This window comes from Tamandua tetradactyla, chromosome 6 (genome assembly GCF_023851605.1).
Source record: "Tamandua tetradactyla isolate mTamTet1 chromosome 6, mTamTet1.pri, whole genome shotgun sequence".
In the NCBI taxonomy this organism is placed as follows: domain Eukaryota; kingdom Metazoa; phylum Chordata; class Mammalia; order Pilosa; family Myrmecophagidae; genus Tamandua; species Tamandua tetradactyla.
In genome coordinates, this window is record NC_135332.1 from 41,564,583 (window position 1) to 41,584,294 (window position 19,712).

Consider the following 19,712-nt stretch of genomic DNA (forward strand, 5'->3'; position numbering starts at 1 on the left):
ATCGCCCACGCGCCCGTAGGTGGGGACTGAATCACCTGGGCCTTGGAGACCAACACTGGCTGTGGAAGCAGAAAGTGTGGGAAAGAAAACCTGAGGAAAAGGGACCGCTTGCCTTACCTCCTAGGAGCAGAGGCCTGTTATTAGCCCAGTCCCTACGTTACCTCTTGGCCGGAGTGGGCGGCGAGAGGCAGGCTGTTTTTGTTTTTTCCTTTATGTTTGGGGGGAGCTATCCCAATTTGAGATTTATGTCGCCACAACCGGGGAGGAGGATAGATTGATATCTAGACTCTGAATAGCTAGAACGGCGTTGAGTTTTTTATTCAAAGTAAGAAATTGGGTTACACCAAAGCCCATTCTCAGAGCTTTATAGATGGAATTACAAAATGTTTGAACTGGAAAAGACCTTAGACTAGTGATTCTTAAGTTCTTTTAGAACACACAAATTATGGTTATTAGCTAAATAATCTGTTGAATTGTTATATCATAATTTAACTATCCCTTCACCCTCAGATTGAATTAACTTTTTTTTTCGTTGCATATAATTCCTTCATTGATAGCCGTGCATATAACTTTTTCTCTACTTTCAATTATTTCCTTAAGAATAAATCTGAGGATGAGAGGTCTATGGACTTTCTCTTCAGAAAAATTTAATCATGCTCAGAAACTTTTGCATGCGATTTAAGGAGATCACACAGTCTCTGAATTGTAACTGTGGATCCTAGGTTAGCAACTGGTAGCTTAACAGGTGGATCAGTTTTACTGGTTTAGGAACATTCTGTGCATTCCCTTATTAAATTCTTAGCTCAGTGCCTAGCTAATTTTTAATCGTTATCAACTTTTGTAAAACTCTATCAAGTAGGTTGTATTTTTGTAAAACCTTATCAGATAGGTGGTAGTATTTCCATTTTACAAATGAAGATACAGGCCCAGAGAGTTTAATTATTCATACAGTGGTATTTAAACTTACTCTGCCTTACTCCAAAGCCCATCATCTTTCCATTATACCCTACTGACCTTTTTTTCATTTAAGAAAAAAAGTAATAATTTCCAAAGCACACTTCAACAAGCTACAGAACAGTTCCCAGAATTTGTCATGGGCTACCATGCCCTCAACTCAGATTTTTCCTTCTAGCTGCTCCAAAACACTGGCAGCTCTATCAGGGCCAATATAATGGAATCATAAAGTATCTGTCTTTTTGTGTCTGACTTATTTCGCTCAGCATTATGTCCTCAAGGTTCATCCACGTTGTCATATGTTTCAGGACATCATTTTGTGTAAATGCTGCATAATATTCCATTGTATGCATATACCACATTTTCTACTCATCTGTTGATGGACACTTTGATTGTTTCCATCTCTTGAGAGTTGTGAATAGTGTCGCTGTGGACATCGGTGTACTGCCCTTGACTCTTCTGGGTATATACCTAGTATTGGTATTACCGAGTCATAGGGCAACTCAATATTTAGTTTTCTGAGAAATTGCCAAACTGATTTCCACAGTGGCTGGACCATTTTACTTTCCCACCAACAGTGAATAAGTGTTCCAATTTCTTCATATCCTCTCAACATTTCTAGTTTCCTGTTCGTTTAATAGCAGCAATTCTTATAGGTGTGAGGTGATATCATATTGTTGTCTTAATTTGCATTTCCCTTGTAGCCAATGAAGATGAGCCGCTCTTCATGTGCTTTTTAGCCACCTGTATTTGCTCTTCAGAAAAGTGCCTATTCATTTCCTCTGCCCATTTTATAATTGGGTTGTTTGTTCTTTTGTTGGTGAGCTGTAATTTCTTAGCCATGTTTTTTTTTTTTTTGGCTTGTGTAGGCACTGGGAATCAAACCCAGGTCTCCAGCATGGCAGGTGAGAACTCTGCCTGCTGAGCCACTGTGGCCTGCCATGTTTAATTTTTTTATGTGCACAGGATATTGAGCCTTTATCTGGTATGTGGTTTCCACGTATTTTCTCCCATTGAGTTGGCTGCCTCTAAACGTTTTTGACAAAGTCCTTTGAGGCACAGAAGCTCTTTATCTTAAGGAGTTCCCGTTTGTCAATTTTTTCTTTCACAGCTTGTACTTTAGGAATAAAGTTTAAGAAACTACCTCCTATTACTAGATCTTGAAGATGTTTTTCTACATTTGTTTCAAGAAGTTTTATGGTACTGGCTCTTACGTTTAGATTTTGATCCATTTTGAATTAATTTTTGTATAGCATGTAAAGTAGGGATCCTCTTTCATTCTTTTGGCTATTGAAATCCAGTTCTCCATTTTTTATTTATTGAAAAGACTATTCTGTCCCAATTCAGTGGATTTGGGGGCATTATTGAAGATCAAATGTCCATAAATTTGGTAGTCAGTCTCTGCACTCTCAACTCTATTCCAGTGGTCAATCCTACTGTCTTTGTGCCAGTACCATACTGTTTTGACCACTGTGGCTCTATCATAAGCTTTTTTATTTTATTTTTTATTAATTAAAAAAAATTAACTAACACAACATTTAGAAATCATTCCATTCTACATATGCAGTCAATAATTCTTAATATCATCACATAGATGTATGATCATCATTTCTTAGTACATTTGCATCGATTTAGAAAAAGAAATAGCAAGATAACAGAAAAAGAAATAAAATGATAATATAGAGAAAAAAATAAAAATAAAAAATACAAAAAATATATATATAAAAAACAAGCAAACAAACAAAAAAACTATAGCTCAGATGCAGCTTCATTCAGTGTTTTAACATAATTACATTGCAATTAGGTAGTATTGTGCTGTCCATTTTTGAGTTTTTGTATCTAGTCCTGTTGCACAGTCTGTATCCCTTCAGCTCCAATTACCCATTATCTTACCCTGTTTCTAACTCCTTCTATCATAAGCTTTAAAGTCAGGAAGTGGTAGACCTCCCAGTTCGCTCTTCTTTTTTTTTTTTTTTTTTTTAATTTTTTTTTATTAATTAAAAAAAATTAACAAACAAAACATTAAGATATCATTCCATTCTACATATACAATCAGTAATTCTTAATATCATCACATAGTTGCATATTCATCATTTCTTAGAACATTTGCATCAATTTAGAAAAAAATAAAAAGACAACAGAAAAAGAAATAAAACGATAATAAATAAAAAGATTACACATACCATACCCTTTACCCCTCGCTTTCATTTACCACTAGCATTTCAAACTAAATTTATTTTAACATTTGTTTGTTCTCCCTGATTATTTATTTTTATTCCATATATTCTACTCTTTTGTTGATATAGTAGCTAAAAGGAGCATCAGACACAAGGTTTTCACATTCACAGAGTCTCATTGTGAAAGCTATATCATTGTTCAATCATCATCAAGAAACATGGCTACTGGAACACAGCTTTACATTTTCAGGCAGTTCCCTCCAGCCTCTCCACTTCATCTTGAACAGCAAGGTGATATCTACTTAATGCATAAGAATAACCTCCAGGATAACCTCTCGACTCTGTTTGGAATCTCTCAGCCATTGACACTTAGTCTCATTTCACTCTTCCCCCTTTGGTCGAGAAGGTTCTCTCAATTCTATGGTGTTAATTCCCAGCTCATTCTAGGGTTTTCCTCAGTCCCTTGATGCTGAGTCTCAGCTCATTCCAGAATTTCTGTCCCACGTTGCCAGGAAGGTCCACACCCGTGGGAGTCATGTCCCACGCAGAGAGGGGGAGGGTGGTGAGTCGCTCTTCTTTTTTAGGATATCTTTAGCTGTTCGAGGTCTCTTTCCCTTTCATATAAATTTTATACCCAGTTTTTCCAAGTCTTCAAAGTAGGTTGTTGGAATTCTTATTGGTATAGCATTGAATCTATAGATCAGTTTGGGTAGGATTGACATCTTGATGATATTCAACCTTCCTACCCTTGAGCATAGAATATCTTTCCATCTATTTAGGTCATTTTTTATTTCTTTTAGCAATCTAAAAAAATTTTCTATGTATAAGTAGTTGACATCCCTGGTCAGGCTTATTCCTAGATACCTAGTTCTTCTGGTTGTTATTCTGAATGGAATTTTTCCCTTAGTGGTCACCTCAGATAAATCATTGCTTGTGTATAGAAACATTACTGATTTTTATACATTAATCTTGTATCCTGCCACTTTGCTGAATTTGTTTATTAGCTCAAGTGGTTTTACTGTAAACTTCTCAGGATTTTCTAAGTATAAAAATCATTTGCACATAATGAAAGTTTTACTTCTTCTCTTCCTATTTGGATGCCTTTTATTTCTTTCTCCAAATTGCTACAGCTGTTACTTATAATACAGTGTTGAATAATAGTGTTGACAATGGGCATCCTTGTCTCATCCCTGATCTCAAGGGGAATGCTTTCAAGTTCTCATCATTAAGTATGATGCTGGCTATGGGTTTTTCATATATGCCCTTTATGATAGTGAGAGTTTTCTTCAGTGCCTAATTTTTGAAGTGTTTTTATCGGGAAAGGATGCTGGATTTTGTTGAATGCTTTTTCAGCATCAATCAATATGATCATGTGATTTTTCCCTTTCAATTCGTTAATGTGCTGTATTACATTGATTTTCTTATGTTGAACCACCCTTGCATTCCTGGTATGAATCCCACTTGAGCATGATGTATAATTCTTTTAATGTATCATTGGATATGATTTGCTAGTATTTTGTTAAGAATTTTTGCATATATGTTCATTAGGGAGATTGGTCTGTAGTTTTCTTTTCCTGTATTGTCTTTATTCAATTTTGGTATTAGAGTGATGTTATCTTCATAAAATAAGTTAGATAGTGTTCCTTTTTCTTCAGTTTTTTTGAACGTGTTTGAGGAGGATTGGTGTCAGTTCGTTTTGAAAAGTTTGATAAAATTCTCCTGTGAAACCATCAGGTCTTGGGCTTTTCTTTTTGTGGGAAGATTTCTAATGACTGATTGGATCTCTTTACTTGTTATTGGTTTGTTGAGATCTTCTATTTCTTCCTCAGTCAGTATAGGTAATTTGTGTGTTTCTAAGAATTTGTCCATTTCATCTAAGTTATCTAGCTTGTTGGCATATTAGTTGTTCATAATATTCTCTTATGATTTTTTTAGATTTCTTCATGATCTGTGGTAATGACCCCCTCTCATTTCTCATTTTATTTAATTGTGACCTCTCTCTTTGCTTCTTTGTTAGTCTAGCTAGGGGGCCATCAATTTCATTAATTTTCTCAAATAACCAACTTTTAGTTTTGTTGATTCTTTCTATTGTTTTATTGATCTCCAGTTTATTTTTGCTTTAGGCTTTATTATTTCACGTATTTTATTTGCTTTGGGGTTAGTTTGCTGTTCTTTTTCTAAATTCCCCAGGTGATCCTCAAGTTTTGTTTGTTCTTGTCTTTTTTTTTTTTTTTTTTTCATGGCCAGGCACTGGGAATCAAACTCGAGTCTCTGGCATGGCAGGTGAGAACTCTGCCTGCTGAACTACCGTCGCCCACCCTGTTCTTGTTTTTTAATGTAGGCATTTAGGGCAATAAATTTCCGTCTCAGCACTGCCTTTGCCACATCCCATAAGTTTTGATATGTTGTATTCTCATTATCATTCGTCTCCAGATATTTATTGATTTCTCTAGCAATTTCTTCCTTGATTCATTGATTATTTAAGAGTGTGTTATTTAATCTCCATATATTTCTGAAAGCTCTGGTTCTTTGGTGATTATTAATTTCCAACTTTATTCTGTTGTGTTAAGGGAAAGTGCTGTGAATAATTTCAGTCTTGTTATATTTACGGAGACTCAGTTTGCATCCGGTATATGATCTATATTCTAGAACGTCCCAGGTGTACTAAAGAAGAATGTGTATCCTGGTGTTTGGGGATGTAATAATCTATGTATGTCTATTAGATCTAATTAATTTACCTTATTGTTTAAGTTCTCTTTTTTCTTGTAGCTCTTTTGTGTAGTTGTTCTATCTATAGCAGAGAGTGGTGTATTGAAGTGTCCCACTGTTACTGTTGATATGTCTATAGCTCCCTTCAGTTTTTCCAAAATGTGCCTCAAGTACTTTGGAATGCCTTGATTGGGAGCATACACATTTGTGATTGTTATTTCCTGGTGAATTGTCCCTTTTATTGATATGTAATATCCTTTTTTGTCTCTTATGATGTCTTTACATTTAAATTCTATTCTTTCTGATATTAGCATAGCTACTTCTGCTTTCTTTTGGTTACAGCTTGCATAGAAGATCTTTTTCCATCCTTTCACTTTGAATTGGACTGTGTTCTTGAGTTTAAGATGCGTCTCTTGTAAACAGCATATAGATGGATTATGTTTTTTGATCCATCCTATCAGTCTCCATCTTTTTTTTTTGTTTTGCATAGGCAGGCACTGGGAATCGAACCTGGGTCCCAGGCAGGGCAAGTGAGAAGTCTGCCTGCTGAGCTACTGTGGCCCACCCAGTCTGCATCTTTTAATTGGTGAGTTTAGTCCATTAACATTCAAAGTAATTACTGTAAAAGCAGTTCTTGATTCTCCATTTTGTCCTTTAGTTTTTATTTGTCAGATCTGTATATTATTTTCCTTCTCTCTCCTTTTTCCTTTAAATTATCTTTACTCATATTCTTCAATTCTGTGCCCTCCTGCAGACCTCCCTCTCTTGTCTTTTTTTATCACCTGACAGTGCTCCCTTTAGTGTTTCTTGTAGGACTGGTCTCTTGTTGACTAATTCTCTCAATCTTTCTTTATCTTTGAATATTTTAATCTCCCTCAATTTTGAAGGATAACTTGGCTGGATAAAGAATTTTTGTTGAAAGTCTTTCTCATTCAGGATCTTAAAAATATCATACCATTGCCTTCTTGTTTCCATGGTGCCTGTTGAGTAGTCTGAAGTCAGTCTTATGTGTTTTCCCTTGTATATAGTAGATTGCTTTTCTTGTGCTGTTTTCAGGACTTTTGGTTTCTCTTCAGCACCTGGCAGTCTGATTAGTATGTTTCTTGGAGTGGGCTTGTTCAGATTTATTCTGTTTGGAGTTTGCTGGGCCTCCTTGATTTGCATATTCATGTCTTTTAAAAGGGTTGGGAAGTTTTTTCTGATGATACCTTCAACTAAGTTTCCCAACCCTTTACTCTTCTGTTCTCCTTCTGGGACACCAATAAGTCTTACATTTTTGTGCCTTTTTTTTTGTCCATCATTTCCCTAAGATCCAGTTGCATTTCTTCCATCTCTCTTGCCATTTGTTCTTTTGTGCGCTCTAGTTCTGTTGTTCTGTCTTCTAGTTCACTTATTCTTCTTTCTCCTTCTTTGAATCTGCTATCATATGTCATATATATGTATATATTTTTGTCTCTCTCTATATATATTTTTGGCATGAGCAGGCACCAGATATTGAACCCGGCTCTCTGGCTCCAGTGTATTTTTTATCTAATCTACTGTATCTTTCATTTCTGTGAGATGATGTCATGTTTCTGTTTAACCTCCTGAATTCTTCTTTATGCACTTCTAGTGTCTTCCTGATGTCCTTTGTTTCTTTATAAATATCCTTGAGTAATTGCTTCTACAGTTTTGTTTTTACTGAATGTTTCTTTTGCACTTTGTTTGTTGGGTATTCTCTGCCAAATCAAGGTCCAGATCTCACGTAGGGTATACAGTTCAACTTAAGGGTCTATTATAAAGGTAGACCAGGGTGCACAGATGCATTAGTGACAGAATGGCTGACTACCACGCAGGAGACCCAAGGTGAACTCCTAACACCCTGGGACCTGCAGTCCTAGATTTTTTTTTTTTTTTTCATGGGCAGGCACCAGGAATTGAACCCAGGTCTCTGGCATGGCAGGTGAGAACTCTGCCTGCTGAGCCACCGTGGCCCACCCTGTCCTGAACATTTTGTAATTAGAGATTATTACTATAAGGATCTTAGTCCAGAGAAGTAAAGAGACATGTTAAAGGTAATGTATCCAACTTGTTGTCAGTACCTGATCCAGAACCTTTGCTTCCTGTGTTCTTGTCTCTATCATTTCTTTTTTACTGGAGAACTACTGAAAGCGGAAACAGGAAGGAACAACATAGGAAGAGAAATAGTGTGCTGTGGAGTTGTAGAGAGAGTTGCTTCAGGAACCTGTTTATTGGTATAGGTCAGTTACATCTGATCTAATTTATAATAAGAACTCATATTTCATCAGACACTGTATTCTTTTTTTTTTTGGCATGGGCAGGCTCCAGGAATTGCTTGCATGGCAGGCAAGAATTTTGCCACTGAGCCACTGTTGCACCGCCCCATACTGTATCCTTTTTGCACATTATTTCATTTAATCATTATGACAATCCTATGAAATAGATTTTACTCAGAGATACTCATTGCTATCTTTATTTTACAGATGAGGACACTAAGGTCTAGAGAAGTTAAAAACTTGCCCAAAGTCATACCTCAAAAACTTGATGAAGTAGGGATGCAAATCCAGTTTTATCAGACTTCAAGACACATGTTCTCAACCACTGTGATTTTTAAGAATGGGAAATTCTTTTACTTCCATTTATTTTGTTTGTACATTTATTCTAGTTTTTATATTCAGACTTAGGTTCTGGTGTTGGGTATCTGGTTTTCTTTGAATGGACATTGGTTTAATATTGCTTTTCATTTCAGTAAGGTATCTGAAATAAACAAGAAAGCATGATGTCTTCAGTATGGTCTGAATATACGATTGGCGGGGTGAAGATTAACTTTCCTTGTAAAGCTTACCCATCACAGCTTGCTATGATGAATTCTGTAAGTAGTTTTCAGAAATTATTTTAGGTATTTATTGAGATATAGATGCTTATAATCATTCATTTTCTCAGGTAGTAAATGGATGGAGAATATTTGTGGGGGTTCATTTGGAAGAACATAAAAATAAAAATCTAACGTTTGGGAAACCGAATAATATTTGTCACTACTAATATGTATATGTCGTTAATTAGGAGGTAAGGGAGAACATTGTAAAAAATGTTTAGAGTTCATGTAGAGCTTCTATTTATTTTACTGAACTGCTTTCCAAAAGAGTATTCACTCTTGTTTATACAGAATACTGTATTTCTCACCATTTTTTGGAAGTATTTCAATCATATAGAAAATTAGTCTTTAGACTTGAGTAAACCAATTTTCCAACTTTGCTAAATCTTAATATTTTGCATATTTACTTAATTTCGTCTTTATTAGTAATAAGATTACTAGTAATAAGATTACTAGTATCCTGACTTTGGTGTTTTTCTTTCCTACCCATTTTTTATACTTTTAGACTTTTCTTATATATGTATGTATCCATAAAATACATATTATTTTCTATTTTTTAAACTTTACCTAATGATGTGATACTATACCTATCTTTCTACAGAACGTTTTTATTTAACATTATTTTTAAGATGTAGCCTTGTTATTTGTTGATATATCTTATTTGCTGTATAATATTCCACTATATCAGTATACCACAGTTTGTTTGTCTGTTTTCCTATCAGTGGACATTTAGGTTGTTTACATTCTTTTACATTTGCAACTAATGTTGCTGAGAATTTTCTTATGCATGTTTCCATGTGCTTATATGGAAATAGTTTCAGGAATATACCTAGGACTGGAATTGCTAGACTTACCTCTTCAACTTTATTAGAAATTGTTAATTTCTGTATAAAATATTTATAACAATTTACACTTCCACAAGCATTATTCCCCATTAAGTTTTCATCAAAAATATTCATAGGTATTAGTGTATCGCAGTGTTGCAGAAATCATGTCACTTGCCTAACTAAAACACAAATTGATTCCTTCTTCTTTTCTTCTTATGTGCTTGATATACTGGGTAAGTATAACATAATTTTAGGGAGAAATATAATGGAATAAAGTTTAGATTTAATTAAATACTGGTTCTTCCTTCTCACATTGTTTTTCCTGGAGTACAGCCTCACTTATTTCTCCTTGCAGTCCTCTTGTACTTCTGATGAAATGACCCTAATAAAATAAAATGCTATTGATTTTTTTATTGTTTTTATGTTTCTAGATTGTTAGAGGATTAAACAGTAAACAACATTGTCTGTTGGAGAGCCCCACAGGAAGTGGGAAAAGTTTGGCTTTACTTTGTTCTGCTTTAGCATGGCAGCAGTCTGTTAGTGGTAAGTATTTGGTTGCTGTATTCAGGTTGCTTATTGGGAACTGAAAAAATATATAATCAAGTACTCTTTATCCAGAATGGTTCAGTCATGTTCTAGTTAATTTAAATATTCTCTTTTAATAATGTTTGTTTGTAATAAGTTATAAATCTTCCAAAATATATTTAATCCTGAAATACTGTTGAACATAATTTAGTCTTTTATTTGATGATTGCAATATACATTGACATTATCATTTGAAAATAATGATAATTTTTATGTAAAAGATGCAAGAGATAGGGCAGCCATGATGCTATAATATACTAAAAGTTGCTTTTTTTTTGAGTAAATCCTTTAATATGTTTGTCTGTCCCTTCCTTATAATATTAGAGCATGGAATATATAAAGAGAAATTATTGTAATTGAGCTTCTGTTTGTTTGAATTTTAGATAAGTGGAAGTTTATTATAATATTGTTTGAATAGATGTTATTTCCCATTACCTTTACTTCATTTGCTAACAAATACCTGGTAATATGAACTAAAAATATAGTATTGGAAAAAAAATTAAATAAAAATAAAGTATTGGATACATATAAGTTACATAATTAGGTAGCTTTGACTGCAAATATTAGGAGAAATTTTTCATTGAATTTTTTTTTGTTAGAACAGTTGTAAGTTAAAAAAGAAAAAAAAAAGGAAGAATATATATCAGAGTCCCTGTATCCCAACCTCCACCACTCAGTTTTCTCTATTAATAACATTTTGCGTTAGTGTGGTACCTTTGTTATAATTATTAAAACAATAGTAATTGTATTATTAACTGTAGTCCATAGTTTATTTCAGGGCTCACTCTTAGTGTTGCAATTTTATGTTTTTTTTTTATTCTGGTGGCATATGTACAATTTAAAATTAATCATATTAGCCACTTTGAAGTATACGATTCAGTGGCGTTAAATACATTCACGATATTGTGCTACCATAACCACTATCCACTCCCAGAACTTTTCCATCACCCCAAGCGAAAACTCCACCGATTAGCATTAACCTTCCCATTTCCTTTTTCCACTCCTGACCCCCTGGTAACCTATATTCTAATTTCTGACTCTCTGAATTTTCATATCCCAGTTACCTAAAAGTGGAATGGCTGGGTCATACAGTACTTTTATACTTAAAAATGTATTAAGAGAATATGAAATCAACCATGTATGAGTATGTGTGTGTGTATTTGGGGGTCGTGCGGGGTGGACAGTATATGGGCTGAGAATAGAAAGTTGGCAGGCAAGCATTCTACCGCTGAACCACCCGCGCACCCTAAAATGTATTTTGATACGTATATAAGAATTGATATATCATAAAAGATATTTCTGCTTGAAATAGAGGCATATAATGTGGGGAATGATTGAACCATTCATGTGTTTTACATTATTATTTAATATTTGAACTTTCAAATTCTTCCTTTTGGAAAATAGCAGTAATTAAGATGCTTTTTAGGTATTTATTTCAATCTTTCCTGCTTGAATTTTTAATAAATCTCAATATGTGAATACTGAATATATTCTAGTGGTTGTGTTACATTCATTTGACTATTAGATTTTTGTAAATTAAATACATTGAGGTAACTTTTCTATTAAATGTTTCTGGCAGAAATGCTTCTTTCCTATTTTAATTTGATGTTGTAGAGAGATGATCACCTTGTACCAGGTTGACCTGGTGCTTTACTGGTTTTTGCATTAAAAATCCCACATCCTAGGAAACACCTCATTCCTGGGCAAACTGGGGTTGTTGGTCACCAAAATTTCAGAAAAAGATGATTAAAAAAAAAATTAGAGATATTATTGATAGAGAATTATTTCATTTTTAGGAAAGCCAGTAGATGAAGGCCTAAGTAAAAAGACTGAAGAACCTTTGCCATGCTGTTGTATATGTCATTCAAAGAATTTTGCAAATGACAACATTGTGAACCAAGGGACTTCACACCATTTCAGCAGTCCAAGTACACCATCTTCTGAAAGAAATAGCACTTCATCAACCTGTCAAGGTAATTTACTGTGTGGGGGAAAAAAAGCCTTAATTATTGCTGTTGTGAGACCTAATTTAAATAAATTGGGTTAACATAATTGATTATGTATCTTTAGCTAATTTATCTGGAATTATTTTAAAACAGTATAAGAAACCCTCAAATTATCTTATTTTTGGTTTGACTTAATGTATTTGGATATTTTCCTGGCTTAAATCATTTTATGAAAAAGTCCAGACAAAATAAAATAGATGATAATCAGAAGTTCATGTTAATTGTAGCCATTATTGTTAGTTAGAATTTTTATAAATTATGTTGATTTGTATAGTAAGACCAGATCTAATTTGCCTCATTCATTCATTCATTCATTCATTCTTGGTAAGTTTGACCTTTGAGACCAATATCCTACAGGAGGATCAGGTAGATTTAAATATGATTTAATAGATAAATAATGTTTAATAGATTTATTTAAGAGAAATATATTAAGAATAACTTAAGATTGTATGTGTTATTTATCTTCTGCCTTTGACTATATGGAAAAGATTAACCATTATTCACCTAAGCCAGAAACCTAGGAACATTCTGGACACTTTTTTCCTTATTAAAACTTCACGGAAATCTCCATCTCCATTGATACCTCCCTAGTCCAAACTACCATTATCTCTTGTTTAGAACATAAAATAACTGCTTTCCCTATATTTATTCATGCCATACCTTAACTAATCACTAGTAGGGAAAAAGAGATGTCATAATTTATTTCAGTGTAAACAGTATCCACTTCCTAAAACTGAGAATAGAGTCAACTTCCTTCAAAATACATGGCTGTATAGAGGAGGATAAATGGTGAACTAGAGTAGAATACTGTTAGAAATGAGTAAGAGGAGCTAGATAGATGTTGGATAGGTAACTAGGGGTGCTACCAATATAGTTTTGAACCTCAGTCCTTTTGGCTTTCTTTTAGTTCCTTCAAAGGGCCATGCTTTCTTCTAAGAGCCTATACATGTGGTAGTCTCTCCTGAGCACAGTTTCATTTTCAGCTTGTTATCCTACTGTTACTTAAGATCCCTGCTTAAATTTTACTTCTTTGGAGGAGCCATCCCTGACCATTCAGCCAGACTAGATTTGCTCCCTCTATTATATGCTATCATATCATTTGTGTACCTCTCCTTCATAGTACTTTCCACAGTTTGTATTATATATGTGTTGGTGTGTGTCTTTTATTAATCTCTGCTACCTTTGCAGACTATATACTCTATAAAGTCTGGGAGCCTATCAGTTTGATCACTGTTGTATTCCTAGAAATTAGCAGAGTACCTGGCACATAATAGTTGCAAGATAAATATTTATTATGTGAATGAATAAATGAATGAATGGAATTGATTACAAACTTTGGTTTATAGTATTTATTTCACAACTTGTATTTTTTTTGAAAACAGCTTTGTTGAGGCATAATTGACACAGAATAAACTGTAAATATTTAAATGATACAGTTTGATTAATTTTGACATACGTATACACCATGAAACTATCACCAGAGTCAAAATAGTGAATGTATTTACCACGTCCAGAAGTTTCCTTGTGCCTTTTTGTTATCCCTCCTTCTTGTACCTATTATGACCCACCTTTTCCAAATAACCACTTTTCTGCTTACTGTCACTGAAGATTAGTTTTAATTTTCTTGAATTTATGTAAATGAAATCATATAGTGTGTATTCCACTTTTTTCTGGCTTCTTTCACATGGCATAATTATTTTGAGATTCATCCATGTTTGTGTGTGTATTAATAGTTTGTTCTTTTTTATTGCCGAGTCCATTGTATGTATATGGACTTTTTGTTTATCCGGTAACCAGTTGATATATATTTGGGTTGTTTCTAATTTTTTTTTTTTTTTTTTTTTTTTAGAGAAAGGGAGGAAGGGAAGGAAAGACAGAGAGAAGGAAGGAAAGATGGAAGGAAGGAAGGGAAACATCTTTAAACATTTTCTTGTTTTATTGTATTTTGTTTGTTTGTTTGTTTTTTTTACATGGGCTGGGGCCGGGAATCGAACTGAGGTCCTCCGGCATGGCAGGCAAGCACTTTGCCCGCTGAGCCACCGCGGCCCGCCCAGTTGTTTCTAATTTTAGGCTATTGGAAATGTTATGCACATATTGGTGTATAAGTTTTATATATGCTTTCATTTTTGTAAATACCTAGGAGTGGAATGGATCATATGGTAGGTGTAAGTTTAACTTTTCAAGAAAATTCTTAACTATTTCTCAGAATGGTTGTACTGTTTCACATTCCCTCCAACAATGTATGAGACCTCTAGTTTTTCCACTTCCTCACCCACACGTGGTATGGTCTATCTTAAATTTTAGCTATTGTAATAGGCATGTAGTAGTATCTCATTAAAGCCTTTTTGATTTCCATTGTGATCTCTTCTTTGATCCACTCATTGTTTAAGATATATGTTGAATTTCCACATATTTGTGAATTTCCCAGTTCTCCCTCCATTATTAATTCTAGCTTCATTCCATTGCGGTTGGAGAAGATACTTTGTCTTATTTCAGTCTTTTAAAATTTGTTCAAACTTGTTTTGTGACTTAGCATAATGGTGTCTCCTAGAGAATGAACTATGTGTACATGAGGTAAATGTATGTTCCTCTGTAATTGGGTGAAATATTCTATATATGTCTGTTAGATGTAGTTGGTTTATAGTATTGTTCATGTGCTCTATTTCCTTACTGATTGTTCTAGTTTTCTAGCTGCTGGAATGCAATATACCAGAAATGAAATGGCTTTAAAAGGGAAATTTAATAAATTGCTTGTTTACAGTTCTAAGGCTGAGAAAATGTCCCAGTTAAAACAAGTCTATAGAAATGTCCAATCAAAGGCATCCATGGAAAGCTACCTTGGTTCAAGGAGGCTGATGAAATTCAGGGTTTCTCTCTCGGTTGGAAGTGCAAATGGCGAGCATGGTGTCTTCTTTGCTCTCTCTGACTCTGCAGCTTTCTCCATAATGTTTCCTCTCTTATAGGATTCCAGTAAGTAATCAAGACCCACCCAAATGAGTGGAGACACGTTTCCACCTAATCTAGTTTAAGAACTACTCTTGATTGAGTCACATCCCCAGGGAGATGATCTCATTACAATTTCAGGCATACAGTACTGAATAGGGATTAGAAGAAATGGCTGCCTTTACAAAAATGGGATTAGGATTAAAACATGGCTTTTCTAGGGTGCATATACCCTTTCAGACCAGCACACTGATCATCTGTCTATATATTCTCTTCATTATTTAAATGGCATATTGAGGTCTCCTACTAGTAATATAGAGCTATCTATCTGTTTCTCCTGCTAAATCTCAGTGTTTGCTTCCTATATTTTAGGGCTCTGTTGTGAGGTTCATATATGTTTATAATTATATTTTCCAGATAAATTGACCCTTTTATCAATATATACTGTTCTTCTCTGTCCCTTGTAACAGTTTTTGACTTAAAATATATTTTGTCTGATATTAGTATAGCCACTTCCACTCTCTTTTGGTGACTTTTTGCATGAAGTAATTTTTTTTTCCATTCATGCACTTTCAGTGAACTTGTGTCTTTGAATTTTAGGTCACTTGGAAATGGCATATATTTGGGTAATGCTTTTTATCCAATCTGCCAATCTCTGCCTTTTAACTGAGAAACTAAAACCTATTCACATTTAAAATAACTACTGATAAAGCAAAACATATTTGTACCATTTTGCTGTTTGGTCTTTGAAAGTCTCATACCTTTTTGTCCCTCAATTCTTTCAATACTGCCTATTTTTGGATTTAGTTGATTTTTTTGTAATGAGCCCTTTGGTATCCATTCTTATTTCCATCGGTGGATGTTTTAACAATATTTTCTTTGTGGTTACCATGGTGTTCAAATTTAACATCCTGAATCTATAACAATCTTTATTTGTTTTAGATATTATTGATTTGATAAATCTTTATAGATTTGATACCACCTTTAATAGTGTGTGCTCTGTATCCTCCGCTACCCTCCCATTTTTATGTAGTTCATGTCATAAATTACTTATTTATACATTATGAATACCAAACCATGGATTTATACATTTGCACTTTCAATACTGTAGGCAGTAAAAAGTTGAGTTATAAATAAAGAATATAATATTATTGGCATTTATATTTACCCATGTCATACCCCTTACTGGAAATCCTTATTTCTTCATATAGGTTTAATCTTTTATCTAGTGTAGAACTTTAGAACTTTAGTATTTCTTGTAGGGCTGGTGTGGTGACGAATTACCTCAGCTTTTGTTCATCTTATAGTGTCTTAATCTCTCTTATTCAAAATTTTTTTTTAATTTAGGAAAGCAAACAATACGCTTATAGCCACCAAAAATGGATATCTTGGTTAGCTTTACCATAGGCATATTTAAATAAAGTATGCATATAATCACTGTAAAACTTTTGTGGAGTTAAGTTTCATAAACCAATTTAAAACTTAGGCAACAAGGAAAACATCTACAAATACAGATAGCAAAGTTCTTAAATTCTAATCTCCATATATTTGTGAAAGTTCTTTTTCTTTTGTGGTTATTGATATCCGGCTTCATTCCATTGTAATCAAAGAAAATGCTTTGAATAATTTCAATGTTTTTAAATTTATAAAGACCTACTTTATAACCAAACATATGGTCTATCCTGGAGAATGTTCCATGAGCACTAGAGAAGAATGTTTATCCTAGTGTTTTGGGGTCTAATGACCTATATATGTCTGTTAGGTCTAATTCATTTATTGAGTTGTTTAACTTATCTATTTCCTTGTTGATCCTCTGTCTGGTTTTTCTGTCTATAGAGAAGAGTGGTATATTGAGGTCTCCTACTATTATTGTTGAAGCATCTATCGCTCCCTTCAGTTTTGCCAGTGTTTGTCTCATGTACTTGGGTTTCCTTGATTGGGAGCATAAACATGTATGGTTGTTATTTCTTCTTGGTGAATTGTCCCTATTATTAATATATAGTGCCCTTCTTTGTCTCTTATGATGTCTTTACATTTAAAGTCTATTTTGTCTGATATTAGTTTAGCTACTTCTGCTTTCTTTTGGTTACAACTTATGTGAAACATCTTTTTCCATCTGTTCACTTTCAGTCTATTTGTATCCTTGTGTCTAAGATGAGTCTCTCATAAGCAGCATGTATAAACCATTCTGCCAATCTGTATCTTTTAACTGGTAAGTTTCATCTATTAACATTCAAAGTTATTGGTGAAAAGGTGTTTCTCTTTTTTTAAAATTTATTTTGTATTATCAAACCAAAACAATATGCAGACATGAACATTCTTAACGTACAGACATTCTGTGTATGGTGTACAGTTGATGGTTCACAGTATCTTCACATAGTAGTATATTCATCACCATGACCATTTTTTAGAACACTTGCATCACTCCAGAAAAAGAAAGAAAAAGAAAAAAGAAAAACTCACACATGCCGTATCCCTTACCCCTCCCTCTCATTGACCACTAGTATTCCATCTATTCAATAGATTTTAACCTTTGTTCCCCCTATTTTTTTCTTATACCCCTTACCACTTCCTTTTCATTGTTAACTAGTATTTCAACCTACTCAATTTATTTTAACATTTGTTCCCCTTATTATTTACTTAATATTAATCCATATTTTTTACTCATCTATCCATTATCATAGATAAAAGAAACATCAGACAGAAGGTTTTCACAATCACATAGTCACATTGTGAAGGCTATATCATTATGCATTCATCTTCAAGAAACATGGCTACTGGAACACAGCTCTACAGTTTCAGGTCTAGCCTCTCTAATACATGTTAAACTAAAAAGGGGATATCTATAAAATGCATAAGAATAATCTCTAGGAAAACCTGTCGATTCTGTTTGAAATCTCTCAGCCACTGGCACTTTATTTTGTTTCATTTCCATCTTCCCCTTTTTGGTGGAGAAGGTTTTCTCAATCCCTTATGCTGAGTCCCAGCTCATTCTAGGATTTCTGTCCCACGTTGCCAGAGGTTTATACCTCTGGGAGTCATGTCCCATGTGGAGAGGGGTTGGACAGTGAGTTTGCTTGTTGTGTTGGCTGAGAGAGAGATAACCACATCTGAGCAACAAAACGGGTTCTCTGGGGGTGACTCTTAGGCTAATTTTAAGTAGGCTTAGTCTTTCCTTTGTGAGTATAAGTTTCGTATGAACAAACCCCAAGATTGAGGGCTTGGCCTGTTAATTTGCTTGTCCCCATTGCTTGCAAGAATATCAGGAATTCTCCAAATGGGAAAGTCTACATTATCTTTAATCTCTATGATATCTTCTGCTTTTCTATTTATTCTTTCAGATTACTCTTTATGCTCTTCTAGTAGCTTCTTTATCTCCTTTATGTCATTAGCTGTCCCATTTATTTTATTTAGTAGAATTATATGGACGTCTTTTTTTTTTTTTGCCTGGGCCGGCACACAGAATCAAACCTGGGTCTCTGGCTCTGCCTGCTGAGCCACCATGGTGCACCCTATATGAACATCTTTAATTAGTTGTTTCAAAGACTGTGTCTCCTCAGGTGTTTTAATTTGGTTGTTAGGCTCGGCTATACCTATTTGCATCATGATATGCTTAGTGATCTGTTGTCTTCGCAGCATGTAAATATCTTGATTGGTTTGTTTTGGAAGTTGAATCCTTTAGTAGTCTAAAGCTTTGTATTTACGGGATGAATGTGAAGCAGAGTGTGGGGCATTGGGCTGGGCACAATAGTGTGGTAATGTGTTGAAGTCAGGAAGTCAATGCACAAATGTGTGGGCTCCTTGCAGTGGAGCAGATGTGGCTGTGTGTGTGTGTGAGTCTGGGGGGTGAGGCCCTGGTGTGTGCATGTGCAGAGCTCAGGGGCAGTGGGTGGGGTTGTGCTTGTGTGGGCTGGGGGCAGGCATGGCTCGGCTGTGCAGGTCAGCTGTGGGGAGTGACTGGGGCCTGGATCTGGGAGGGCTGTAAACTGATGTGCATATGTTCAGAGCTCAGTGGAGGGTGGAGTAGGGTTGAGCAACTGTATGGGCTAGGGGTGGGCGGAGCCTCAGTATGAAGATAATCTCCTGCAGCTTATGCTGGTGACTGCCTGCAGAGGGCAGGGAAGGGTAGATGGGTCTTGGGAGGGGCAGGGCAAGACTGCACTTGTGCAGGAGAGGTGGATTCGGCTGGGGCAGGCATGCATGTGCATGGGTTGGTGGTGTGGGGCAGGTATGTGCGGAGGGGGTTGGCGAGGTGGGGGCGCTTAGAGCGCAGGGGTGGGTGGGTGATGGTGTTCAGGTGTATGGGATGTGGGGTGAGTCGTGGATCCTGGGGCTGCACTAGTGGGGGTAGCGTGTTCAAGGAACGCAGTTTGGCTTACTTCCTAGTCCCGTTCTCCCAGTCTGTAGACTCCTGAGGGCTTTCTAGGCTTCTGTTTGGAAAGGGGTGCATTAGGCTGTTTGTATCAGCTGAATGGTCTCCAGTTCTCAGCCTCTCAGTTCTTCAGCTTTTGCAACCAGGGCCTCTCTATGTGGTGTAGAAGATCCTTCCAGGTCACTTACACCCTAGAATTGCTGTCTCAGTCACCTACCTGTCCCTTCTCTAGCTGTTCCTTTGTGCAGGGATGAACTTAACCTA

At 35.2% G+C, this 19,712-nt stretch overlaps 1 protein-coding gene across 1 annotated transcript in view; it reads left to right on the plus strand.

Moving 5' to 3' along the window:
* Positions 1-19,712, plus strand: part of BRIP1 (BRCA1 interacting DNA helicase 1) — a 407,553-nt gene that overhangs the window by 256 nt on the left and 387,585 nt on the right. The window contains 3 exon segments of the mRNA XM_077165000.1: positions 8,590-8,712; positions 9,974-10,085; positions 11,924-12,100. Coding sequence (XP_077021115.1) covers positions 8,617-8,712; positions 9,974-10,085; positions 11,924-12,100 — 385 coding nt within the window. The 5' untranslated portion in view covers positions 8,590-8,616.